This window comes from Cyprinodon tularosa, unplaced genomic scaffold, assembly GCF_016077235.1.
Source record: "Cyprinodon tularosa strain WSP-4 unplaced genomic scaffold, ASM1607723v1 ctg176, whole genome shotgun sequence".
Classification (NCBI taxonomy): domain Eukaryota; kingdom Metazoa; phylum Chordata; class Actinopteri; order Cyprinodontiformes; family Cyprinodontidae; genus Cyprinodon; species Cyprinodon tularosa.
In genome coordinates, this window is record NW_024038582.1 from 707,912 (window position 1) to 735,510 (window position 27,599).

The 27,599-nt window shown below is 34.3% G+C and overlaps 2 protein-coding genes across 6 annotated transcripts; one reads left to right on the forward strand and one right to left on the reverse strand.

Annotated features, from left to right (window-relative positions):
• LOC119781372 (cadherin-like protein 26) lies at positions 1 to 15,602 on the forward strand. 4 transcript variants are annotated; one of them, XM_038281780.1, is made up of 16 exons: positions 1 to 97; positions 342 to 461; positions 537 to 683; positions 796 to 937; positions 1,028 to 1,203; positions 3,643 to 3,774; positions 3,869 to 4,051; positions 5,821 to 6,149; positions 7,449 to 7,591; positions 7,676 to 7,900; positions 10,135 to 10,362; positions 10,454 to 10,572; positions 10,716 to 10,805; positions 11,899 to 11,991; positions 14,333 to 14,410; positions 14,525 to 15,602. In XM_038281780.1, the coding sequence occupies exons 1-16, from the start codon at positions 65 to 67 to the stop codon at positions 14,786 to 14,788; spliced, it is 2,502 nt and encodes an 833-aa protein (XP_038137708.1). In that variant the 5' UTR covers positions 1 to 64; the 3' UTR covers positions 14,789 to 15,602. The 4 variants fall into 4 exon arrangements, with proteins under 4 accessions (XP_038137708.1, XP_038137709.1, XP_038137710.1 ...); XM_038281781.1 differs by having other exon boundaries at positions 11,899 to 11,988; XM_038281782.1 differs by having other exon boundaries at positions 10,716 to 10,796.
• On the reverse strand, positions 13,197 to 26,224 carry mtg2 (mitochondrial ribosome-associated GTPase 2). Of its 2 annotated transcripts, XM_038281785.1 has the most exons (7): positions 25,750 to 26,224; positions 24,198 to 24,345; positions 21,754 to 21,869; positions 21,451 to 21,669; positions 21,216 to 21,354; positions 19,353 to 19,790; positions 13,197 to 13,337 (listed from the first exon to the last, which is right to left on the reverse strand). In XM_038281785.1, exons 1-6 carry the CDS (start codon positions 25,999 to 26,001, stop codon positions 19,402 to 19,404), a joined length of 1,263 nt encoding a protein of 420 aa, XP_038137713.1. In that variant the 5' UTR covers positions 26,002 to 26,224; the 3' UTR covers positions 13,197 to 13,337; positions 19,353 to 19,401. The 2 variants fall into 2 exon arrangements, with proteins under 2 accessions (XP_038137713.1, XP_038137712.1); XM_038281784.1 differs by lacking the exon at positions 13,197 to 13,337 and having other exon boundaries at positions 19,323 to 19,790.
• Between the last annotated feature and the right edge of the window lie 1,375 nt (positions 26,225 to 27,599).

The window sequence follows — 27,599 nt, forward strand, 5'->3', positions numbered from 1 at the left end:
TTTCATTTTAGCTTCCAGCATTCAGGCCCCTGATGTAGTTTTAATCTATGATTTTTTATCAAACATGGCGATAACACTCCATCTTCTCCTGTTACTGGTAAGGACTAATCTTACTATTTGTTCTAGTCATAGGTCATCATATTTTTAACATTTTTAACCATAACTGTTATCTGATTAAACTGCAAAGACTTTACGCTTTTATTACTTTGTGAAAACCCATATTTGAAATTTCTAGATTAAAAAACATAATAATTAATATAAAAGGGTTGATTTCATCTGGTAGGTTGAGATTATCTTCTTAAGTGCAAGATAACATAATATGCCTATTTAACACCTTGCAGAGTCTTGGAGTGCAGTTATCCCCAGCAGACTTTTTGCAGCGGCAGAAGAGGAACTGGATTATACAAACTTTAACTATTGATGAAGGATACAGTGGAATGTTTCCATATTATTTAGACCAAGTAAGTATTCAAGTATAAAGTTATAACTGAATAACATAACATAAAAACACAAAAGGAACTTTTATTTTATTCCAGATTGATATTGACCCAAGTTTAAATATTCTGGAGGTTACTGGTCAAGGGATTGACGAAGAACCTCAAGATTTACTAGAAATACATGAAAAGTCAGGACGAGTTTATGTCGTTGGTCCTGTGGATTATGAAAAATATCAGATTCTAAAGGTAGGAGGAAGAAAATACATTTAAAAATTGATATCTTCAAGGATTAGAGTTTTTTTTTTCTAATAGTCAAACAGTATTTCTTAATTAACCAATTCTTGTACTTCCCCCTCAGCTGTTAATTAAGGGAGCAGGTAAAAACAACCAGACAGTAGTTAGGGTGGGCATTAATGTTGAAATAACTGATGCAAATGACAACCCACCTATATTTGGCCAAACAACATATGAGACCACGATAATGGAGTCAGTGTTACAAGGTAAGGTTGTTATTTTCTATTTTTCCATTTCAGTTTTATGAACAAAATGCTCACAGTTATAAAAAAATATATATCTCTAACATCTCGCAGGTACTGGGTTGATGAATGTCACAGCAACAGACCTTGACATGACAGAGAAGAATAGAAATTTTAATTTTAGAATAGAATCTGTGACTCCCGAACCAGAGGACTTGGAGTTTTTTATAAATGAGGTGCCTTATTTTAATACTGGAACAATATCATTTAAAGGATGCCTGAACAGCAAGGTAAGAACTCCTATAATTTGGAAACGTGATGGCAAATTAAACTGGTTGGAAATTCAGTTGCTCTTATGATTTAGTTTTTTCTAAGGATTTAATTACACCAGGAAAGTCATTTGGTCTGCTTCAATTCACTTCATACAGTTTGCTTTAAAATTGTACTGTTTGCAACTGGACTGTACCTTGTGACAAACCCAAACATGATAAGTATTTCTCACATTGAATAAAAGTGATAAGGAGTACAAAGCAAGGAATTAAAATGAGTCATTTGTTTATGCCAGCGTTTCCTCTAAATTTAATGTTTTATTTTGTTTTAAAATATGCGGAATTATTTAATTATTCCTTATTGAGCTCAGCCAATCGACGTTGGGACCGCACCTCCTTAGTACCCGATAATTTTTCTTTTGACCAACTTTTTGAACAACTTTTACAGTTTGTCTCAGTCATTGGAAAATTGACCTTTTCCCAGAATCACTTTCCCCAAAATGTTTTGCAGATAACATTGCAGATAAACTCTATAAAGTTGACTATCCTGGTGGGAAAAATTATTTTAGACCCCCCTGAAAGCAGCTTTCATATTTTGTGGCTTGTTGTTTATCCAAATTCATATCAAATTATGACCTTCATGCAAGCTATGCTCTCATTTAATTTAATTTGGCCCTGGATCTGTGTTACACATGTTGTAAAAAACAAAAAATTGCATATCTATGAACCTTCAGCTCCTTTATTGTGCCATTGGATTGCTTGGATTGTAAAGTTCGCAGTACACTGCTGATGAAAAAGCATAAGCCATAAGCAACAAAAAGTGAACAACTCAGATATGTAATTACAACTATCCGTTGCAACAATGAGGGTTAAAAAATATAGAAGAATAATAAACTTGTTTATTCGACATATGCAGCATGAATACTATAAAACGTGAATGCTGACCCAAGTTACAGCTAATTACTTTTACTCAACAAGCAAGACATGAACTACTGTGCATTACCTGGATGATCAGAGAAACAGAGAGAGAGACTTTTATCAGAGCTTAAGTTAAATTTACAAGCTCCAGCAGTGATAAAACTACAGTAGTAGGAATCCTCTATGGGAGCTTCTAGCTTGAAAGAGATCTTGTGTTTATATTGAAAAACCAGAGCATTTAAGTGCCTAAAGATCTAAAAAAAAATTTGTTCTGATCCAATTATACGTACACGTTGACAAAAAAAAAAAAAAAAAAAAGGTTTTGCTACATTAACTGGAAAACATAAAATCTACTGTTGGCAGTAAGACATAATAGAAGAAAGAAAAACACAAGCTTCACTTTTCCATGTATCCTGGATAACCTTAAACATACAGCTTTGGTTTGTTTAAATAAAGTATTTAAAAGAATGGAACCCAATTGATCTTAAATATACTGTTTATTAGAAGCTCTCCTTTCTGAATGGTATTTATAGTATTATATAAATTAAACTAATCAAGTAGGAATACAATTTTATTGAAAAAAACTATAATATTATTCCTGATAATTGGATAAAAGTAATTGTTTAATCTTTAAAAGCTGTTAGCTAATATGCTGTGTATATGTATGAAAGGTATTTGGTTTAATGAATAAATAGCCATTATAGCCTTTGACCAGTAAATACTTCATAATGATGTCACTCCTCTATAATTTAGTGGTGCCACCACTGAAACTGGGCCTATGGGTGCTATTTCAATGGTACTCTGTGTTTATTTTATATTTTCATGTAAGGTTGTTTAGGTTTTAATATTTGTCTTAAAACCGTCCTAGTGCAGCCCTTAGTGGTACCATGGTCAATGGTTATTGCAGTCTAATTTTCCACCTATGGTGCGGTACAGGCCTTTGTCACCGGTACAGGTTTTCATCATCATAGCCCCACATTGTGGTACAGATAAAACTCATTCAGGCATATGCTTGCACAGAAAGCTATCTGGCACTGCGCTGCCTTGGCAGCGCCAGCGTCAGTGATCAAAATGATAAGACTCCTGCTCACTAGATTCCATGACATCTCCCTCAAACTGCAGTATGAACTGCGATGAAATCTCTATGACATCAACAGATTTTTCCATCCCGTAACTACCCCCCTCATAGCTTCGTGGCTAAGCTAACCACCCATCCACACTCTTAACTGTGCTCCTCAGGCTCCATTGGCACCAAAATATAGGAAGGCACTTTTCAATGTATTTGGAGTAGGGATATGTGTTACAATTTAAGACCCTAATCAATGCAATTGACACTAATGAAAACTTAGGAGGAAATTATTTTGTAATGTTTGACATACAGCTTGTTCTCTTTAAGCATAGGAAAGTTTCCTGATTTCAAGCAACCTTGAATAAGAAATGTTGTTCCAAAAGGCTCATGTAATAATCTCTTTTTTAAAGTGATAAACTTATCTTTATAAAAGTCAGGCTATTTTGAAAAAATATGATTCATATACCCCACAGAAAGCAGACAAATACACCCTTATAGTGACGGCAACTGACCATGGAAAACCTATGGCACTCTCCAGCTCTACCACCGTAACAATTAACATAGAACATGGAAACAGACATCATCCAGTGTTTACAAACAAAACTGTGAGCTTTTCTAAATTCAACTTTCCTATACAACTTTGAAAAAAATAAATTTGAACACATTTAACGTCACATCTTTAACATTTTTGCACGCCAGGGCAAAGTGAATGTAAAAGAAGGACTGCAAGGTGTTGTTTTCTCCCGCCTACAAGTCAAGGATGAAGATACCAGAGGTACGAGAGCCTGGAAGGCAAAGTATGAAATTCATGGAGACAAAAACAACAGCTTCAGAATCGTAACTGATCCCCAAACAAACGAAGGATTACTCTATGTGGATAAGGTACCATCTCTCTAAAGCAAAACATCAAATTTTTTTCTATATGTTTCAAAGTTTAAAGAAAGTATAGTGTTTTGAAAAAAAGAAAAAAAAACTTTATTAAGATCTTTTTTTTTTTTTTTTTTTTTTACTTAAAATTATCACAATGCTTAGTTTGGGTTTTGGTTTTGTTTCGTGTTTTTATTTTGGATCATTCTCCTGTTAACCTTTTCTTTAGGTTTTCCCTGACCACATTTACTAACTTACCTCTCAAAATAAGTTCTGCCCAAATCTTTGGGAAACTCTGAGGATAGTTTTCACTCCTGCTGTGATTATTACAATAATTACAAACCCCTCTAGCATGTGAGACCCACTACGGAAGCTGTGGAGTGACATTCTACACTTTTTTAATGGAGGGACACATCAAAAGCTCACCCTTGTCAAATAAGCTGAAATGAACAAACATGTGGAACATTTCTCCTAAAACAGAGCTTAAAGAAGACTGTGTTCGCAAGGTAGTATGAATTCTTTTGAGAAGTAAAATATGGCTCACACCCCTTTCACTCTAAAGAGCAACTGACAACAGCTGTCAACAGAGCTCATCCAGTCAAGGAAAAACAAAGACATTAGATGTCTCTGCCGAGGGGATAGACTGGTAACTGGACTAGAAATACCCTGCTTTTAACATAACAGCAAAATAAGCTGTATTGTTAAATTGAACTACCCTGCCTGTACAGCAGAAAACCTGAAACCTCCATGTCCGCTTTAACTAGAGCTGTAGTAAATAACTCCATACCTTTAATTTTAAGAGCTAAGTATTTAACATTAAATTCCATTTTGTTTCCCCTTCTTTTCAGGAAACTTGAATTTTATTTAATTGTTCCCCCCTTTTGTACTAATTATCATTTTTATTTATTGAAGCTGTTTCATTGCCTTTTTGTTGTGGCACAACAGGCTATTTTTGGACTTTGCAGATGCAATTGGAACCAAAAGTATAAACCACGTAAAACTTTTACTCTAAATAAGCTGCACACTTTTATATTTAATTACTTTAAGTAACACTAGGTTATGTATACAAAAGGTAGACTGTAAACAGTACTGCTAGAGTCGCAATGAGTTTACAGTAGGTGTGTGAAAAATCTGATCGTGAGACTTTTGCAGGAATTTGTATTATCGCCAAAATTAGAGGACCTCAAAATGTATTTTAGTTAGGGACATTGCTGTCTAGAAATATTACTGTGAGATGTTAGATTTCCGCCCCTTTTTTTTTTTTTTTTTTTTTTTGTACCTCAGTTAATCCCCATCTGTGCTAATCAGTAACCTTCCCTATATTTACTGCTGATCTTTATTCTGCTGCCTGAACTCAGAAGGTTTCTATGTCGTCAAACACATCTCCTCAATATGCTCTTTATATATGTTTGAGTTGCTTTTTTGTCAATTATTTAAAATTTTTGAAAAGATTTTTTAAAACTTTGTGATTTAAATGTATTGATGTGATAGAATTATATTTTTAGAGGCAGATACAGATATTATCACTTTACTTGGATTTTCACTTTACTTTACTTGGATTTAGTTTTTACATATGCATATAGTATATACATACATATATATATATATATATATATATATATATATATATATATATATATATATATATATATATATATATATATATATATATATATATATATATATATATAAAAACTGTAACTGGAGCGTGTAACAAAAGTAATTTCCCTCTGGGATTATTAAAGTATTTCTGATTCTGATTAGAATTTTTATTGCCCTAACAGCAACTCGACTTTGAGAAGGAATCCTTGAAGAACATCATAATCTCTGTGAAGAATGAAATTCCCTATTTCACATGCAAAGTTATAGATCGTAACACCCCTGGTTTTTGGAAAATAGAAACAGATCCTGGTTTTTTTTCTGGAGCAAGTAATACAGAAGTTTCTGGTGAAGCGGGGAATTTACCATTAACAGTGGTCATAGAAGACATCAATGAGCCTCCAGTCTTTGACTTGACAAAGTCTGTTTCTGTACCTGAAAATGCGGAGGTGGGCTATTGTTTGGGAACATTTCCAGCTAGAGACCCTGATGTCACCGGTGCAAACCAAATAAGGTATGTCATGATGATGTTTTTAATAGTCAAAAGTGTACATAACCTAGTTTAAAAAAAAAGTTTTGATGTAACCTTAGGGAAAGATTTTAATGACTATCCGCTTTGCAACATTTCCCTTTGCACCTACACCAATGATGAGCAGCTTTAGTGGAAGAACTTGTTGGGCTGCACAGAGCCCCGAAAGTGTATAAAGGATTTTTAAAATAAGTATCTTATCTCTAAAATTCCCATAAAACACACATTTTAACTTAAATGTATTCTCAGACATGTTGAATCAGTGATACTATAATAATCAGAGAGATTAGACTTCACATTTTAACCAATGGGTTAACAATGCGATTAACTGAAGTTCATGCTTATGATAATTAAAACAAGGAAATTATTTTCACATTACATAAATGTTTGCAAAACAAATAAATTTTTCTTCCAAAGGATACATCCATATCTAATTGTAATCTCTCTACACCTTGTGGCAGGATTTGTCACAGACTTGTGAAACCAGATCTGAATGATTGAAACATAAGTTTCACACAAAAATATAAAACCAAAAAACTGAGGAAAAAGCAATACATGGTGGAAATAGGAACATCTCAAGAATTAAATTTTTACAGATTATATCAAGATTTTATCGAGGTAGATTAGTTAATTAATGCCAAATACCAGTCAGTCAGTGTAATCTTTATATGTCTGAAGGAGTGCATAAAGCACCCAAACATTTGATTCAAGTAAATGTAGCTCTTCTTTAATATTTTAACTCTAGTAAAAGTAAAAATTAGTCATTACAGAAACCGGTCAGGTAAAAGTAAAAAAATACAAGTAAAATGGCCCCTTTAATACCGTACCAGTAAATAGTGGGTCGTAAAATTACGAGCAAATTCTAATAGTCCAAATCCTGAAATGAAATAGAAATAGAAATAAATAACATAACTAAAACATAGCAATAAAATAAGCCCCAGGCAATGGCAACAATCACCTGAGCGGAGGAAATATCTGATCAACTTTTGTGTTTGCATGCTCAGTAGAGTTTAATATAGATTATTTTTAACTTTATATCTGTAAACTGATTTTAACAAAAATGTAGAAACGTATGTAAATATGTGTGGCTTGTGTCAAGAATTTGTAATTTTCCTTTTTGACAGACAGAAATTTCCATCTATATTTTATTTTCATTGTAGAAATATTTATCCAAAACTATAAATTATGATCACACATAAATCCCTTTTAAACTGGACTCTGCTTTGATATGTTCAGATTTTCTGTATAAAATGTTGAATGTATGTTTTGGGATGTGTATTTCAGATACATAAAAGGAGAGGATATAGCTAATTTGTTTACTGTGGACCCTGAGACAGGACAAATTAACACATCAACACTTTTAGACAGAGAGTCTAATTTTGTTGATGATGGACTTTATGTCATCACAATAAATGCTGTTGACAATGGTATGTTCAAAGAGATAAAATAAATACCTTATCTTAAAATACATATCATTGTAATTACTAACATTTCCATTGTGTGTGCACAAGGGAATCCTCCGCTGACAGGCACAGGCACTCTCAGCATCTACATCATGGATGAGAATGACAATCCTCCATCGCTGATTGTTAACAGCTTCGAAATGTGCCAAAGTGATAAACCCTCATGGGTCAATGTCTCAGCTGTGGACCCAGATGATGGACCATATGGTGGGCCTTTTTGGTTTACGCTTATTGGAGACGTTAAGAACAACTGGAGGATTGATCCTGAACAAGGTGAAATGTGCTTCAGTAACTGTTTTATCCTATCAATATCACTTTTTATACCAATATCAATATCACAAATAACTTTTAAGCTGCCAAGTGCTGTTCAGCGAATACAATGCCAACTGGCTGTATGTGGCAACTTTCTAAAAGTTATGAAAAGAAAAGGTCAAATCCAGATCAAACATATTTCATTTATAAACTCTTCACTAAGCCAGTGAAACTAATCTACTGTAAATATCTATGCGCACACAGAAGGACCATTACAATTCAATTCAATTCAGTTTATTTATATAGCGCCAAATTCACAACACATGTCATCTCAAGGCACTTTACAGTTCAACCAGATCATACAGTCAAATTGATACAAAGTTTTCTGTCTAAGGAAAACCAGTTGATTGCATTGACTCATTGACTCAAATACAATCCCTCACACTAAGCATGCTTGTAGCGACAGTGGAGAGGAAAAACTCCCTTTTAACAGGAAGAAACCTCCAGCAGAACCAGGCTCAGTGTGAGCGGCCATCTGCCGAGGCCGACTGGGGTTCAAGGAGACGGAAGCAGAGACACAAAAAGCAGCTGTAAAAGGCGGCCCCGTCCATTACCAATAAAATTAGGCAATTATATCACAGATCAGCATGAATATTATGTTTGAGAACCAAAGTTTATCTTGAAGAATTTAGAATGAGGTCAAATTTGCTTTTAAATTAATTTAGAGCAGTTGGAATGTGCTGAGACAAACGCACAATGCAAAATTAAAGAGAAATATAAAAAGTAATAATGATAGTAAGATATTATTTGAAAGACAGATTTTGTCTAATCAGAAAGCAATACATTTTAATTCCTCGAGGGCTAGTGTACTGCTACTTTTATATGCCCTACACACCTGAAAAAAATACCTAAACTGTCATGCCAGTTCTATTCAAGCTGTGCTAATGAGTTCATATTGGAGTTAGGTGTTGAGGATTTGTGTTTAAATCATGTGATTATTTCTGGGGCTAGGGGTGGTCTAGGTGAAGCCATATTAAACTGTGTTAAGCTATGTTTTCCAATAGCTAATAGAAACAAGGTGTCAAGGTTTGGTGTTGGTTTGGGGACCCAAAGGCAAGTAGGCAGAGGTGAATTTAAGTGGGTTTAATAAGGTTTACAGGAACTGAGGCAGGAATCAAGAAATCCAACAAAATAACAACGAACCAGAACCAAGGAGACATCAGGGGAAACCAAACTCTAGGAACCAGTGAGAGACAAGGAAGGCAGACAGAAGTTAGACGAGGATCCAGCAAACAGGAACTGAAGAGGGAGGCTTTTAAAGGGGACAGAGACAGAGAGAGGGCTACCGAGGGAATTGAAAACAGGTGAGGGCAGAGCAGAAAACAGACCAAGGGAAAGAGGACACAAGAGGGCAGCAGAGGACAACAAATGGAAAACCAAGACTGTGACACAAGGGGAGTCCTTCTCAAGGGTTCTTTTATTGTATTTTAGCAATTAAACAACAGAAGCAGAAAAACACTTTCAAACATGGCAGCTGAAACATCAGGCTTTGTGGACAAGATTATTAAGTGGAGACAATAAGGTTAATCATGCTTTTTTCAATTGGAGAATTCTTGATCAAAACAGGGCAGTGAGTCTGAAAAGAAAGAGCTGCAATGGGAACAGCTGAAAACAATCCAATGGTAGAATTGTTCAGCTAAAGTTCAAATATGAAAATTAGAATTGACGTATTCAATCTGATCTGATTGGGTTTTGTAAGTTGGAATGTTTAGTTAAATTAGTTTCATTCATGATTAGTTTCTTAGTTTTTTCCTCTTTCCCTGTCCTTCTGGTTTACATAAAATTTATTATTTCTTTGCTCTCTAGCTTCAGTTATGCTCATTATCTAGTATATAACATTACAGTAATCCCCCCCCCAGCATGAATAGGTTGTCAGTGTATAATCTGTGAAAGCCTGGGATACCCAGGTTGTTTTAATATAATAATTTTTCATCATTCCGCCTCCTTTCATTGTCTAATTATCTTAGGTTCACAGCAAGCTATAAGCTATATAAGTTTATAACAAGTTGACCAGTTTAAAAAAAAAAAAGACAAAAAAATTGCATAAACCCAAATCCAATAAAATGAAGTAAAATGTTTGTAATTTGTCAAGTGTGAAAAGTTTCAAGGAGTGTGTATATTTTATAATGTTCTTTTAAATGAATCATAATGCCTCCTATTACAAAACTAAATCTGTGTTTGTCTTGGATTTGCAGGGTATTCGGTCAAGCTTATAAAAGAAAAGAAGATTTATTCTGGGCATCACACGTTAATGCTAGAAGTATCAGATTATCAGGGAAAGAAGGCTCTCCATAGCTTGACAGTAGTTGTATGTCAGTGCTCTTTTGCAACAAGGCCAGACTGTAGAATGCAAAAATCTACCGGATCCAGAGCGGGAGCAACAGCTGTGGGAATATTATTCTTTTGCATTATATTGCTTACAGGTATGACCAAATCTATATAACCAATTTTTTCAATAGCATAAAAAAGGACAAATGAAAATAATAATTGTCGATTCATGTGCCTGATCTCCAGGTTTGCTTTTTACAAGCTTCATGGTGTCGTGCAAACCTCAAAAAGTACTAATGCTTGATGATGATCCTGTGCAAAATTTAATGACAGGCAACACAGAAGAACCAGGAAATGACTGCAGAGTATGTTGTGTAATTTCAACACAGTTTGTTTTATAAATGTACAAACACTTTTGCCATAAGTGATGGTTATTGTTTGATTGTATAACAGATTAAGCACAAATCACAAATAAAAAAAAAACTGGAAATGTGTGTTTATGTTTTAGGTTCCTTTTGAACTCCTAAAGAACAAACATCATATGCAACAAATGAAAGTATCTGAAGATGTAATGCTGAGAATGACACCAGTAAGTGCTGTAAGTTGTTTACTAATTAACTGTATTAACTGAAAATAATTTAATAATATATTGTGGACCTCATTTTCAACAAATACTCTGACTGTAATCATCTGTCTAAGCTAACTTTGCTGTTTTTTCATCACTTCCACTGCTATTGTCTGAATGTCCTCTTAATTAGGGGGTTTTTATGGTGTTGTTCCTCAAAATAACAAATAATACAACACAAAACTTTACTGAAATGTAAAAAATAAACAAAAGTTTGTATTTTCTGTTTATTTTCTCTAAACCAGAGTCAAAAGACTATATTTCGGCCTAAATACTAGGGGTTTAAATCCCAGACTTTATCACAATACGATATTGCTGATTTAACAAAGCTTGTCACAAAATTATTTCAGTTTAAGTAACATGTCTGTCATCCATATGATGTGATATCTGCACATCTAAAATAGCTAGTTACAGAAACAACTCAGATCGCCTATGAACTGACCATTCCTTTCTAAGCTTTTACAGGCATCATGCATTTACTTTCAGTTCCCTAGAAAATAATATCTATATTTCTTCCCTGCAGTATTCCAATTAAAGTGTATCCTGAAGATGATGTGCTAAAACTTCTCATACAATGTAATTGGATTGTTAATCATTTAAACTTTTCTTACTCTAGTTAGATCAGTCCATACACTGAAAAGAAAATCCTTTATAAGGAAAAATGGATGGCGGCTTGTATGAGAATGGTGGGACAGATTGTTAAACATGCAAAGCTAATTGATTTTGCTCTTTTCATAACATTGAGTATCAGTTTTGTTCCTGGGAAGTTAGCCACATAGACTCAGTCTTACATTAATATCAATTGTAAAACATTTTACTATTATAAGAAAATGCATAACTACCTGACTAAACACACATGCATCACATCGAGTTGATCAATGACTGTTCTTTACCTTGGTCTTTCTTTTTTTTCATCCTCTGTGGCATCCTGTCATGAAACAACCATTATCAAAATGTTTACTATTTTTTTTCTTTTTTTCTTTATGCTCTGTTTTAATTTTTTTTTGTGACTTTTTTGCTCATTAAAAATTGGAATATTTAACCAAGTTATGCGCCTCCTTCCTAGGTATTCTGTGAGTCTGTCATAAACTCACAAGCCTGCCCGAACGGCCTCCAGTCATATCCAGACAGAAGCTCTCGGAGAAATTCTTCAGTGGTGGTACTAAAATAATTTCTTTAAGTAATTCATTGTTATCTATTACTACAGTTTTCTGTTATTATGTTCTTTATGTCATGTTTAAAAAGGTGTATTTGAAAGTGTTAAGAGACACACTTTTCTTTAAATAACCTTTAAATGTTTTAGATTTCCTAATTATCAACATGGTTCCCATTCACTAAATGGCAAAGTAATGAAAATATGAAAATATATTCAGACATTTTTTTTTTATTGTCTTCAAATGAAAATATGTGCAGTATTTGATAGTTTTGCCTTTTCCATCTCACAGTACAGATAAACTGCTCACATGTAACTTTTGAAATCTCCCCGCAAGAGATCAGCATTTTGATTTAGCCTCGTTTAGGAAATTATAAAAATCAAGAAATATGTTTATAAAAACTGCTAAATTTAACAGAAAAAAAACCCCATTGTTTAAAATAAATAGCAAAACTATCATGAAAAGTGGACTACTTAAATAGGATACCTCTATGTGAAAAGCTGCTCTATTAACTTTCAGTTTGAATATGAAGGAGCCAAAACTTTTTTTTGCATCTCATCTTTTTTTTTTCTGCTCTGACCTACATGAGCACAAAAACCTAGAAATAAAAAGGTGCTGATGCTATAGCCCACAAACATTCCATATTTAAAAAGGAATATTTTCAGTTTTGGAGGACATGGCATTTTTACATATGAAGAAAAAATAAGAAGGATTTACTTCCTAATGAACATTAAATAGATAAGTCTAAAATAATGAAAAATAGCTGCAATTTCTCCTAATAAAACATTAAGATAATCCATCATGACCAGCATGAATGAGAATATTTACTGACACTATAAGAGCAGTGCAAAAACAATCTATTTTAAGCACCATGTTAATAAATGTATCTTATATCAGTAACTGAATTCAAATGTGCTTAAGTTAAGCATATGAATGGGAAACTGAGTGGAAGGAAGATCTGTGGATGGAAAATACACTCAGGCATACAGAAAGAAACAGTTGCAGCCTTAAAAGCATTTTGGAGCATTAGACACCAAATAGGCATATTTTAGAAGATAACGACACTCTTTTAATTACATTTATTTTAATGGGCCCTTGGTAATATAGCTTTCTGACAAACTTCATTTTAGTTTTCTTTATTGAAGTTAATCTTTAAAATTAACTGAAATAAACTGAAATTGTTTTTAAGCATTTATCTGTAGAACAGTACTTTACATAAATTATATGTAAAACACCTGCATGCTCTACCTCTCTGAAAAATATGCATTCTTATGTGTGTTTTAGTAGGGTGTGTAATATTTCAATATAACAGCACATTATGTTGTGTTTTGTTTGTTTATTCACAAGAAATTTGGAAGATCCATTTGTGCCCAAGCTGTAATTTCCTTCCTGTATCATCTTCTTTCGGGACAAAACACAAACACACTCTAACACTATTCTAGGAAAAAATTGTTTTTATTTTTTTATTGATTTTTTTTTTTTTTTTAATAAATCATTGCGAGATCTTCAGACTTGACAATTCAAATCAAAGATGAACTAGACTTCTGGAGGGCTGATATTCAGTTAGTTAGTTAGTTAGTTAGTTATTTAGATAACATTACAAACAAAAGCTGTTACTCCATATTTCCATTCTTGTTCTGTGTGAAGAGTAGTCTTTAGTCAGAAAACCTAGAAGGTCAGGTGAGTTGAAACAACATCTTTAACGTATTTTGGTGCTAACTCATTCAGTGATTTAAAACACAAGTATTTTAAAAGTCATTTATCTGAAAGAGAGGGAACCTGTGTATGGCAACAGCATTCCAGATCAACTGCAGCTGTCTGATTGACATTTTAGGCAGACCTTTAAGACATTGTTGCAAAAATCAATTTTAATAAAGAGAAATGCATGAGTTAGATCTTGCTGCATAGTCTTTTAACCTAGAAATGTTCTCCAGGTGATAGAATGCCAACTTGTTTTACTTTCCTCATGTGCTGTTAAAGGTTATGGCCTGACTCCATCACTACGCCAGTTATTTCCAACCTGATAAGTGGTTTCTAACTTAGTTGACGGAAGCTGCATGCAAAGTTTTTATACTTCCTCCTTTTGTCCAAACGTATTGCTTCAGTTTTGTTTTAGAAGAAAGAAAATGTTGGCACCTCCATGCATTGATTTGTTTTATCTATTAACTAAACTCGTAAATAATATCATCGTCACCTGATGACATTGTGATGTAGAGCTGTTCATAGTCTCCATGTAATGGTAACTTACGGTATGCTGTTGTTTGTTTTAACCTAGGCAAGTTCATGTAGATATAATATATTTCTGTGGTTTGTTAAGAAACGCCTTTTTGTTGTGTTGTGTGCTAGTCCTCCAGGGAGATGTCAAATGAGGTTTCTCCTTCAGCCATGGAGATCAGACGTCAGCAGGGAACATTAAAGGATTCGGTACTGTAACATAATTCTTGCAAATGATATCACATAATTAAAATTCATTTTCTTAAAGGAGGTAATGTATTTTGTGCATGAAATAAAACTATAAACTCTCTTCAAATTGTATAGGTTTTGAGGGAAATTCCTCACGAAGCTCTACTATTTGAGGCAATGAATGTAATGCTGGAAAAACTTGAGGCACCCGGCCAGGAATTTGGTGATTATGAACCTACTAAATATGCTTATGAGGGAGATTTGGAACACAACTTTGAACTTGACACCATTTCCAATCCTGAATCTCCCTTTGACTCTGAGATAGAACTGGATTCTAGGTTCTTGGAACTGGCCTCAATCTGCTCTCCTGAAATGTTTCACCGAAGCACAACAATTTAAACCCGCTATTCTTGCAAGCATGTTTGGGTACAGAGGGCTATTTTCTGTGGTGTAAATAATCGCAAGCTTTATTTTTTATTTAAATTTTTTTTTTATAATGGCACAGTTTCTACCAAAAATTTGAAGTTGCATGGATTTTGCTGTTGAAAAAACAATGAAATGGATTTTCTTAATATAACGTCATATAATTAACATTTTCTTGGTCAGAAATTGAATGGGATTACCTGAACATTACTGTATGGAGATCAAAGAAAAAGAAAATTATTGTGTGACATGTAAAGTATACATAGCAAAGGCTTACTATTTTTTATATGGTGTGTATATCATTTGGATATAAAAAATGTTAAATATTTTTAGAGTTTGCCCTTTTTATCGACATTGTTTTTATTTGCACACATTTAAAATACTCTAAGCATAAAAGAATAATACTGTAAATAATACTAATAAACAGATGAGTTCTTTAAAAAACCTAGAATCCAATACCAGGGCCAATCCATTACCAGCAATTTTTTTTATTTTATTTTATTTTTTTGTATATGGCTGTACATAAAATATCAAAAACCATTTGATTATGATAAATATGGTAATAAACACCAATACTGATACTGTTTAGTACTTTCTGAGCCTAATTAGAATCAAGCACCAGACACGAAAGGTGACAAAGAGACAATTATTAATCAAATAAACAAATTTACAGAAACTCTATGATCTAGTCAATCATCTGCAGAACCTCCTATGAAAACATCAAGAGAAAAGAAAATTCTTGTTTCTGTTAAACAGATGTTTGATCATCTGTTTGGTCACAAGATTCTAATCCAAGGAGGAAGGTTTCTCAGAAACTGTTTAAAATGAAGAAACATCTTATCAAGTAATAATAATCAATTCCAATCATGTATTAGTATTATATAAATTTATATACATATATAAATATATATATATGAAAAATGTGTTGTTCATATCTGTCATTCCAAGTTAAAATGTTGTAGAATCTCCTTTGCCTCAGTTGCAGCTGCATGCTTTTTATTGGTGTTAACCAGTTTGTACATGTACAGACTAAAATGTTTACCCTCTCTTCTTAGCAAAACAGGTCCAACCTGAACCAAACCTCTAGTTTTATTTTTGCAGCCTCTAACAGATTTCATAACTGCCCTGAGTTTATCTCCATCAACCCCCTGGTCAATCTGGTATTCCTGACACTGCAGAACAAAGGTCTTCACACAGCATACTGCCACTAACGTGTTACACAATAAGAATGGGATGTGCAACCAAATATGACGGTTTAGCTACAGCTTCTTCCATCATCCAAATCGCTCAATTTTACTCTTATCTAACCAGAGACCTTCTTTATCATGATTGCTTTGTTGCCACAAGCCAAAAGTTGTAATTTTTCTGGAAATATTTCCAAGCATCTACAATTTGGTCCTGGAACCTATTTCAAAGTAGCTAACGAGCACACTTATCATGATTAAAATAAATAACACAAAACCCATACACAACTAAACAATCTGACAACCCAGGAAAATGACAGGTAGGTCTTTGAATCTGCTCTGAGTGTTCTTAGGAGGAAGAGCCTCCATGTGGCTTGAAATGATCAGCGCTCCAACTACATATTGCCCTAGTGTAAGCCAACTGTATTAACAAAGACTCCGGGATAGGTGCCAGAATTTCTTCAGATATACTAAGCAACAGTGGTGTCAAAAGTACACACACTTGTTACTTAAGTAGAGGTATAGCTACTGCAGTTTAAAAACACACTCGTAAAAGTTGAAGTATCAACTTAACCTCTTTATTCAAGTAAAAGTGAAAAAGTATGCGCTCCAAAAACTACTTAAAGTATAAAAGTATAAAGTATATTTATATAAAAATATAAAAGTAAAAAGTATAAAAATATAAAATACCCTTTAAAAAAAACAGCCAGATGCATATATGAATTGAAAGCTCAATTTTTCAACTATTTCTAAAAATTCTTTGAGATAGAGCGAAGGATGAGGGAGGTCTTGTTAGTCTCCATCTCCAGATACGCTCTCGCCTGTGTCCGACCTTTCAAACATTTTGACATCTTTTTTTGTATCCGACATTGCAGCATGGCATAGATAATTAGCGTTTGCAGTCTGAAGAACGCCTGCTTGCTTCTGTTGATTTTCTTTAGCTAACCAATGAGTGTTTGCGTTATATGACTCATCCAATTACACTAGTTTTCATTAGACGTGGATGGAGCCAATGATCTGCATTGGATGGTGCAAATAAAATAAATATTTATAAACATAAAACTGAAGCCAAGAGTAACGAGTAACATTTGTTTTGAAAATGTAAGGAATAGAAAGTACAGATACTTGTGTGAAAATGTAATGAGTAGAAGTCAGAAGTAGGAAGAAAAAAAATAATGGAGTAGAGTATAGATACCTAAAAAGTGTACTTAAGTACAGTAACAAAGTATTTGTACTTCGTTACTTGACACCTCTGCTGAGCAACATTCTGTTTGCCTCAGATTCAACCCCGTTTTGTGGTTGTCATGATTGAGAATTTCCAGAGGCAAGTATTCTATTTCTCTCCCTAATGAGAATGAGGCTATTGGGAGTCTCTGATCCTCAGCATAAAATAAAGAATCAAAGTATCCCCTCTCCATCTTGTTTAGTTCTTCTTTTAGGTCTCCTGTGTAGGGAGATCCTTATTTCTGTGTGCACCATAGGTTGTGGCCACAAGTACTTTCTGAGAACAAATTAGTTTTCTAAGCACACACTTTTTTTGTGTGTGTCAGTTCTTGACCTCCACGTGTTCATTAAAACGTACTAAAATAAGTTTACCCTAAAATGTATATCAGGGAATCTCTGTCTTTTTACTGTGTGGCTAAATGATTGTAAATGTCTGACACAAAAAAAGCTGCTTCTATTTTTTCACTGAATTTTAATTACAGAAATGGATGTGAAAATAGAAAAAAAAAGCCCAATACAATTAAATACATAATCAGAGCAAATAACTGTCAGTTTTAATTTTGTGAAATACATTTTCAAAGCAATGCATTTTATTTATTTTTACATGAATGTAGATTCAGTCTCAACAATTCAAATTCGAGTTTCTGCCCGTGAGAACCAGATGGGGACTTGATCCATTTTGTTTTACCGCCCTCTAGTGGTAGAACTAGACTATGCACCCTATCTAATATTGCAGGACAGGCATGGTTTTATGTTGTTGAGCATCTCAATTTACATAAAACATGTCCAACAAAACACATTAAAATATTTATAAGAATTGAGAAAGTTTAGGGAGTGGTGGCCTAGTGATTAGGGCATAGGGATTGGAGTCTTGAGGCTGTGAGTTTGAAACCCACTCCCACAGACTGCCACCCTGAGTCTCTGAGCAAAACCCTTAACCCCCAGGCTACTCCCCAAAGAGGATTTGTTAAATGCAAAGAGTTCATTTCTTCATTGTGAGATCAATAAAGCTAGTTTTATTGTAATTTGTTCAAGGAGATACTAACAATCTTCAGTCTGAAGACAGTGTAGGAGGGGCAAGATTATCAGCATTAATGAAAAAGACAATCTATAAAAGAATACAATAAAAATCAAGAAATATGTTTATAAAAACTGCTAAATTTAACAGAAAAAAAAACAATTTAAAATAAATAGCAAAACTATCATGAAAAGTGGACTACTTAAATAGGATACCTCTATGTGAAAAGCTGCTCTATTAACTTTCAGTTTGAATATGAAGGAGCCAAAACTTATTTTTGCGTCTCATCTTTTTTTTTTCTGCTCTGACCTACATGAGCACAAAAACCTAGAAATAAAAAGGTGCTGATGCTATAGCCCACAAACATTCCGTATTTAAAAAGGAATATTTTCAGTTTTGGAGGACATGGCATTTTTACATATGAAGAAAAAATAAGAAGGTTTTACTTCCTAATGTCTGAGGTCTCAACCTGACAGAACCCCAAGCAAACATTAAATAGATAAGTCTAAAATAATGAAAAATAACTGCAATATCTCTTAATAAAACATTAAGATAATCCATCATGACCAGCATGAATGAGAATATTTACTGACACTATAAGAGCAGTGCAAAAATAATCTATTTTTAGCACCATGTTAATAAATGTATCTTATATCAGTAACTGAATTCAAATGTGCTTAAGTTAAGCATATGAATGGGAAACTGAGTGGAAGGAAGATCTGTGGATGGAAAATACACTCAGGCATAGAGAAACAAAACAGCTGCGGCCTTAAAAGCATTTTGGAGCAATAGACACCAAATAGGCATATTTTAGAAGATAGCGACACTCTTTTAATTACATTTATTTTAATGGGCCCTTGGTAATATAGCTTTCTGACAAACTTCATTTTAGTTTTCTTTATTGAAGTTAATCTTTAAAATTAACTGAAATAAACTGAAATTGGTTTTTAAGCATTTATCTGTAGAACAGTACTTTACATAAATTATACCTGTAAAACACCTGCATGCTCTACCTCTCTGAAAAATATGCATTCTTATGTGTTTTAGTAGGGTGTGTAATATTTCAATATAACAGCACATTATGTTGTGTTTTGTTTGTTTATTCACAAGAAATTAAAAACATCAAACACTGTCCACTTCTAGTTATAATTGTTTTCTACCAGCTAGTTAGTTTTGACTCCTCTGCTGTCGTCTCCTTGAAGGAAGCCATCATAAAGCTCTCTAAGGTGCAGAATCAGCTCCTCAGTATTCTGCCCTGTAAGAGCAGAGACGGGGATGACCCGCTGTGTGACGTGGCTCTTCAGGGTCTCCAGCTTCTCCCGGGCCTCTGGTAGGTCCATTTTATTGGCTACTATAGCCTGAGGCCGCTGGGACAGATGGGGCTCATACTGGTCCAGTTCATAACGCAAGTCCTGCAGCTGGGTCCATGGCTCAGGCGCAGACAGGTCCAGGACAAAGAGGAGGAAGCGACAGCGCTCAATGTGACGCAAGAAGGAGATTCCCAAGCCTCGATTCAAATGGGCTCCTCGGATGATGCCGGGGATGTCTGCAACTGAACATGAAGGACGTAAAGTTGAGTCAAATATTTAAAGCAAGCTCTTAACACCAACCTAAATTTAAGTAACCCTTGCCTTTTTGCATACCCAAATATAAAAAAAATAAAATAACAAAGGAACTGTAAGCCCAAAATTACATGTGCGATATATCATTTGAAGGCTAACACCATCTAGATTCTGAAAATATAAATGAAAGTAGTGTAACTAAAACACAGCCGAAACAGCAGCAGTGAAAACATGACTCAAAGTTTTTCTTCTTGAAAATAATAGGTCTTTTTTTGAATAGCAGTAACAAAGAAATGCTTGAAAATAGGCATGTGCCATTATTTTACATTTATTCTGCATTATGACAACAACTGCAGAAACTTTCAGACCTCTTAACTATAACTTAGTATGGTATATATATATAACTTTTAACTTCTAAAGTCATCAGCATCTTCAAACCTCTCCAAATATGCCAAATTAATCCAAATTGTTCTTATTGCTTTTACAAAACAATTTTATCACAAAAACCGCACTGGAGCATTTTGATGGCCACGAAACAATTAAGAAGCAAATATTTTTTCATTTTTCTAACTTCCCATCTAATTATCTAACAGTGTGCAATGATCCAGGATCGGATCTGACTCTGTCCCTTTATGAATGGCTCTCTATCTATTCAAATCAGCCATGCTTAACCTTGTTTTAACGTTGCTTTCATTAGTTACAGAGCCAAACATTGCGTGATGAATTACCCAATGGTAGGCGGACTTTATGAGGAATAATATGAAGGGAATCATGTGTAAAGAAGGCAGCTGAGAGGGCTGGCCTGGCGGCGCAGGTTGAGGAAACAAACATACCCGACATTGACCCGAAATATCTGTGTAATTAGTATTAGACGGTTAGGATTACCTTTACGGATCGAACTTTTCTCATGCTCCAAAACGGACCTTATGTGGCGATTTTCTCATCACGGAATGTTTTATTATGAACATGCTGGATTACATTTTATCTGTGGACCCTTACGGACAAATGGAATACAAAAATCTAAGATTGGATTTTTAATACGGCCTCAGGAACGCATTAAAGGTAGGAAGCCAAAACTTTATTTAAAAAATTCTGATTTACATTGCAGCTACTTCTTTGTTAAATGTGCTTTGCTGCTCATGGTTTCCATAAAATTAATTTGGCAGTTAGATTTTGGAGAATCTAAGCTTTCTAAAGATGTATAACAGGTCTATATTGGTAAAAGTTTAAAGCGTACTGCTGTGTTTGATGTAAATATAGAAAACGGTGCACCGGCGAACTAGTGGGAGTTAAGACGGTAATTTTTAAACCAACATATGATCCGTTCTGAAAAATGTTTCAGAAATTATTTTAAATAGTGTTTGCTTTTTTAAATTAGTGCTTTTTTGAAGAAAAAAAAATAAAAAAAAGAGTACCAGCAACTTGCTCATGATCCCTGTATTCAACGATTCCAACATGTGGATTGAGTGTTGTGAAGGGGTAGGAGGCCACAGCAGGCCTGGCATTGGAAATAGCTCTTAACAGTGATGATTTGCCAGCATTTGGAAAGCCCACCTAAAAATATATGAAGAAAAAGCCCAAGTTTGATAAGCAAGTCAACATAGCAGAGCTGAAACTCAATGTCTGAAATGTCTGCAATCGTCTTCCCACCAGTCCTGCATGAGCCATGGTTCGTAGCTCCAGCTGAATAATACGCTCCTGCCCCGCCATGCCCGCGATTGCCATCATAGGTGCCCGATTCTCATTTGAGAGAAAGAAACGATTCCCCTTCCCACCAGCTCCTCCAAACACTGCTAAATACTCCTGGCCGTGCTGCGTCAGGTCAATTACAGTTGCACCCTGCTCCTTTACCACAGTTCCTACTGGTACCTTTAGGAGGGAACAAAACAGGAGAGGTTAAAAAAGGTCAGAAACTGATCAAAAAGCAGCTTCAAATAAATACCACTGACTCACAGAAATGTAGGTTGCACTACCATTCCGACCATAACAGTTCTTGCTGCTCCCAGACTGCCCATCCTCTGCTTTATACACTGGAATCACTTGAGCCAATGATTTCACAAACCGGTCAGCTGAAAGCACAAGAAGCAAATCCAGAGTTGATGAGTTTGTGAAAGCTTTGAAATTATATTTGTTATTTATATTTAAGTGATTCTGTCAAATCAAAGAATGTTGACATGATATAAAATACAGCAGGAAAAATCTTTATAGGGCACTCAATGAAATCCTTTGTAAATCCACATTTCAAGCCAATAGTGTTATTGGAATCCAGGACCAGACCTTATTACCTTTGAAACATTTTGATGGCAAAAATGAATGGCAATGTAATAACAAGAAACGCCAACTTGCCCGAATGTATTAAGAATAATAACAAAAATAAGTGCTTCAATAAGAAATTCATGAAAAACACAAAGAAACTTGTTTTTATTGGTACAATATAACCTTACACCCACTAATGCTGATACTGGCACTTAGATTTTTTTTGTTTATAAACCTACATCTAATTGATAACTAGGCTTATTAACTTTTTAACTTTACTTTTTAAAATGTTTAATTAGATTTTTACCATTTTTGTTTTACTTTTTAATTAGCTTTTTGCCTTTTCCTGGACTTTTTACCCTTTTAATTAATTTTTTACCTTTTTTCCTTGACTTTTTAATGAACTTTTTAACTTTTTAATTAACTTTTTACCTTTTTTTTCTTGACTTATTACCTTTTACCTTTTTTTCCAACTTAATTTACAGTAGGTAATATATCTTTCAAGGGACCATCTAATTGGTCAGATGCCAAAATAAGATGTACAGCCATGTAGCAGTATATTTGCTGAATGGCTGGATATAGATCTTGTGCTTCTAGACCTCACTAAGGTAAGGAGGGGACTCCGTTTGTCAAGTCAAGTCAGCTTTTATTGTCACTTTCTTCATATGCACAAGACATACAAGGGAAATTAAATTACGTTTTCTCTCTAGAAATATACAAGACTGACATTTACAGACTAACATAAAGTGCGGGACATGACAGTTAACGGTGATAGACTGGTAACAATAATTGTAGGGAGAATGCAAGTGATCTAAAATTGTAACTTGCCCTATAAAGGGTTATTAAGGTGGCACATGCTGCTTTCTTGAATGAGTCACTTCTATTGAAGAAACTGGTTAACAGTGCAGTAAAAAGCCTTCTTTCATTTAAAGTTTTCACAGTATTTGGGAAACGCACCTAAACATTCAAACAGTAATGAACAGCCACAGGAAAATTCAATAGCAAATCTGAGCAAAGCTACAGAAGCGTGTAAAGAAATTAGGGCATTATTGTAAAGTTTATGAATTGTAAATATTTAATGTTTTTTATCTAATTAATATTTTACTCATTTACACTTGTAGTTAATAAATAAGAATATGCTTTGCAATGAGGCCTGCTTATCAGATTTAAAGTAAGTTAATAAAATAACACCCCTTAAGCATTAAAACATATTTTATTTAGTCAATACTTCTTTTAAAATATTCCTTTATAGCTCTGAGGAAATGTTCTAATCTTAAATACAGTTTTTTGATCAGCTGTAAGAAAATCATCAAAATTAACAGAAATCGGTTTTACTTGCTGGATTAAAGTTACTTACATAAATTGATTTTATTACAATATAATATTCTTATTTACCAAATGTGACTTTACATTAACCATAGGGCTAAAATCTAAGCATTTGTTTCTGTTCCTATTTTTGTTTACTTTTGCCAATGAACCCCCAAAATGCCTAAAAAATCTGAGCATTGCGAGGTCTAAATAAGCTCCATTTATTTATTTTTTTTTTTCCCTTAAAATGATTGAACGTGAAATTTAAATCAATTTCTTAAGGATTATACACATTAAGTACTATGCTCCTGCTCCTTTAAATGTGTTCATTGGTCATAGTTTGGCATCTGTCAGTGACTGACTGATATCCAGCAGTGAGTCAATGACGGTAAGCTACAAAAAGCCAGTGTTACAAAGCCACATGTTCAAATAAATAATAGAACAAAAAATAATAGAAGGAGGATTTGTAGGAAAAATGTGGAAATCAGATGTGAACAAAGAACAGGGTTGAACACCTTTTTAAAAGATTGAAAAACAAATCCCATGAAACAAAGTGGGACTTGTTCATAAGGTGTAAAAAATCAGCCGGATAGTGAACTTTAAGGGCCTCCAAACACGGACGCATCCAAAAATAGGCTATAATTGTCACATTTTAAGCCCATATAAAGCTGCACCTAAACCAGGGGAAATGTCAGAAGCTGCTCGTGTGAGTGCTTTCAGGGAAATAACATTCCACAAATGTTATGATCTATACATCCTATTATCTTATATCTAACTAGGTAGTTATATTAAAATGTGAGCACTGCAACAGACAAGAGGTATGAATGACTTACCCTTTATGATAATGCTTCCTCCATCACCTCCGTTTCCTCCATCTGGGCCACCCCATTCCTTCCGAGGCTCACTGTGGAAGCTGCAGGCACCTTTACCCCCTGATCCAGCAACTAGCTTCACACGTCGGTGGTCCACAAAGTGCCGGGTCTGTGGGTGAAGGATGGAAAGACTCAAATAAAAACAAATAATCTATTCTGTATAGAAATAGATGAACAAGACATGCTTTTTTTTTTTTTATTGCACTTTTGTTTCAATATTATTTCATATTTTTACCGCAAGTATTAAAAATTTGAAATCAAGTTTAGGATTCAAGATGTACACTGAATTTTAAGTAACACTTTGCACAATGGAATATATCTATATATATATATATATATATACACACATATACATATACTCTAATCCCAGAGGGAAATTACTTCTCTGCATTTAACCAATCCCCTTGGGGAGCAGTTGGCTGCCATTGTGCGGCGCCCGGGGAACTCACAATCTCAGGATTCAAAGCCCTAACAGACTCTTCCTGCTGAGGAGACTGAGGTCTTCTGGAGCGCAGGGGGCGCTCCTAGAGAGCTTCTATGACTCTGTTGTGGCATCAGCCATCTTCTATAGAGCTTTCTGTTGGAGCAGTGGCTTATCTATAGCTGAGAGAAAGGCTGGATAAGGTGATCAGGAAGGCCAGCTCTGTAATTGGACACTCTCTGGACTCAGTGCAGGAGGTGAGAAACAAAAGGATTCTAACTAAATTAACATCTCTGTTGGATAATGATATCCACCCCATAAATGAAGCTGTTGCTGAACTAGAGAGCTCCTTCAGCGACAGACTGCTGCACCTTAAATGCAACAGGGAGCGTTATCACAGATCCTTCCTCCCACCAGCTATAAGACTCTGTAACCTTCACTGTTCCAAACAACCTAAATAAGTTGTTCCATTCATGCTGACTTTGCACAATTTCTGTCTTAGTCAGTTAATTAACATGCTGCTGTCATTCTGCTCATCTCTGATTTTGCAGCTATTTTCAAATATCCATTACTGTAAAAATATCCATAGCTGTATTTTGGTTATTTATTCTCCAGGTGCAAAGTGTTATATTAGTTAGTATATTGTTAAAACACTTTACAGTACAGTATTTTACTGTTTATCTTTTGAACTCTTCACTATTATGTTATTCTTATACACTTTACTAAGATCCACATTTGATTTCCCCATTGAGGGACAATAAAGGAATTGTCTGTTCAATTATTTTCTTTTCTTATTCTATTATTTTCTTTTCTAGTCTATTATTTTCTATTCTACCATATTCTATTCTTTTATATTCTAGTCTATTCCTTTCTATTCTATTCTTTTCTATTCTATCCTGTTCTTTTATATTATTTTCTATTTTGTTCTACCCCATTCTATTCTTTCTATTCTATTCTATTCTTTTCTATTCTACTCTACCCTATTCTATTCTGTAAGAAATTGTTTCAAGTGAAGCTTTGTTAGCAAATATTACTGCATGGGTAAATGATGTTTAACACTGCTGCCAGCTGCAGCACAGATCACACACATACCAGCTCCTTTTCAGACATATTCTTCTTCTTTGGACTTCCATGGCTTTTCCCGTGGAGTGCTGTGGAGGTGCAGACCCCTCTGAATCCGCCCGCTGTTCGCCTCTGCATCGCCGGAGGAAAACTTTCCCTGAGCAAACTGCAGGTTCTCTGACCCATCTCCTGTCCTGAACCGCATCTCCAAATAGTGTCAGCGAAGCTCCAACAGGCCTTTCTACCCCTCCATAACAGTGCCAACATCGTGCCTTTTACCATTCAGTGGATTGATAAATGTCACATTGAGCCTTTAAACAACTAATCTGTGATACGATCGAAAAACAAAACAGAAGCTGAAGTATTTTTTTTTTTATTACGTCACAGGAGACATCATCTAGTAGATTCAGGAGGTGGACGACGTCTTGTAAATGTTTTGATGTGTTGATTCACACATTTTGACGCTTTACTGCAACTACGGAACCTGCGAAGGGACACAATTCCTTCTTCTTCTTGGTTAAATAGCTTCGGGTTTTACATTTTGATGTCAATCAGAGGCATTACTGCCTCCTTCTGGCTCTATCTGTAACTACAGGCGTGGTTCCTATGCAGAAATGATCCCAGTTATATAAGTATGTTCCTTAAACGGTCCTTTTATCCTAAAACTGTATTAATTCCCTTTACAAACCTCTCTATCTTTATTTTGTTCTTACTGATCGTATTAGAGTTTGTTAATGTAACAAATCTGCATTTTTTTTTCTATTTTTCACTTCTGGACATTAAGAATGACTTCATTAATCCTTAGAACATTTCAAGCTAAATGCAAAAATGCAATATATTTTACTAGAATTTCACATGAAAAATGGTTTGAAAGATGATTCAATTTATGCCATGACAATTTGACCTTTCAGCTCCCAATGTTTAACTTCTCTGAGAATAAAAGGCTCCCATTTTCCTGCTCTGACTCTTCATAGGGAAAGTCTAAACATACAGTATCTATTATGCCTTAAAAGTAATCTAAGACTGATTTACTAGTTTGATGGTTCCTCATTTTGGATTCAGAGGCTTGATATTAGAGTTAGATTTTATCCCTACAGGAGGTTGGTGTGGACAAACAAACATGCCTTTGGCAACATTAAAATAAATTTGACAGAGAAACCAAAGTACAGTACAGTAAACAATGTACAGTAAAGTAAAAAAAGAACAAATGATCATATAAACAATGCTCACAACCAAATCTTACACAGGGTGCTCAGGCTTAATTTGAGTTTGATAGAGTTGGAGCCTCCTCTGTGTCGCTTTATGTCTGAGACTCAATCTGACATCATGCCATATGTGCATAAGGAAAATTCTTCATTCAGGTTTTAAAAAGATCCTACTGATTTTCAAGCCCCTTATCTCTGAGATAGTTGAACCAAAACAATCTAGACACAATCCTCATTCTAGCTGCATAAGGATGTTCTTTCAGGCTTCAAACAATAATGGGGAAAAAAACTTTTCCTAAATGTTTAACAGATTAAAATGCAAAAAAAAAAAAGACACTTTCTAAACTTTCTAAAGTTTGGTAAACTATTATATCCATTTTAGAGGCCGTTATCTGTTATTCATTGAAATATTAATAGTTTCCTAATTAGAAGACTAAGTAATAAACATTACACATTCTGAAGATGAAGAAAAAAATATCTAATGTTTATGAACATTTTTAAGACTTTTTAAAATAGGTAAAAATAAAATAGAGTCAAATTCTAGGATGTATATCCCAAAAAATGAAAAGTGGTATTGTAATTTATTCAACGTGATTTTTCTTCACAAAATGTAACATGTCTTTAAAAGTGCATTTAATACAAACAAAATATACAGAAATAACCTTTTTTTTACTT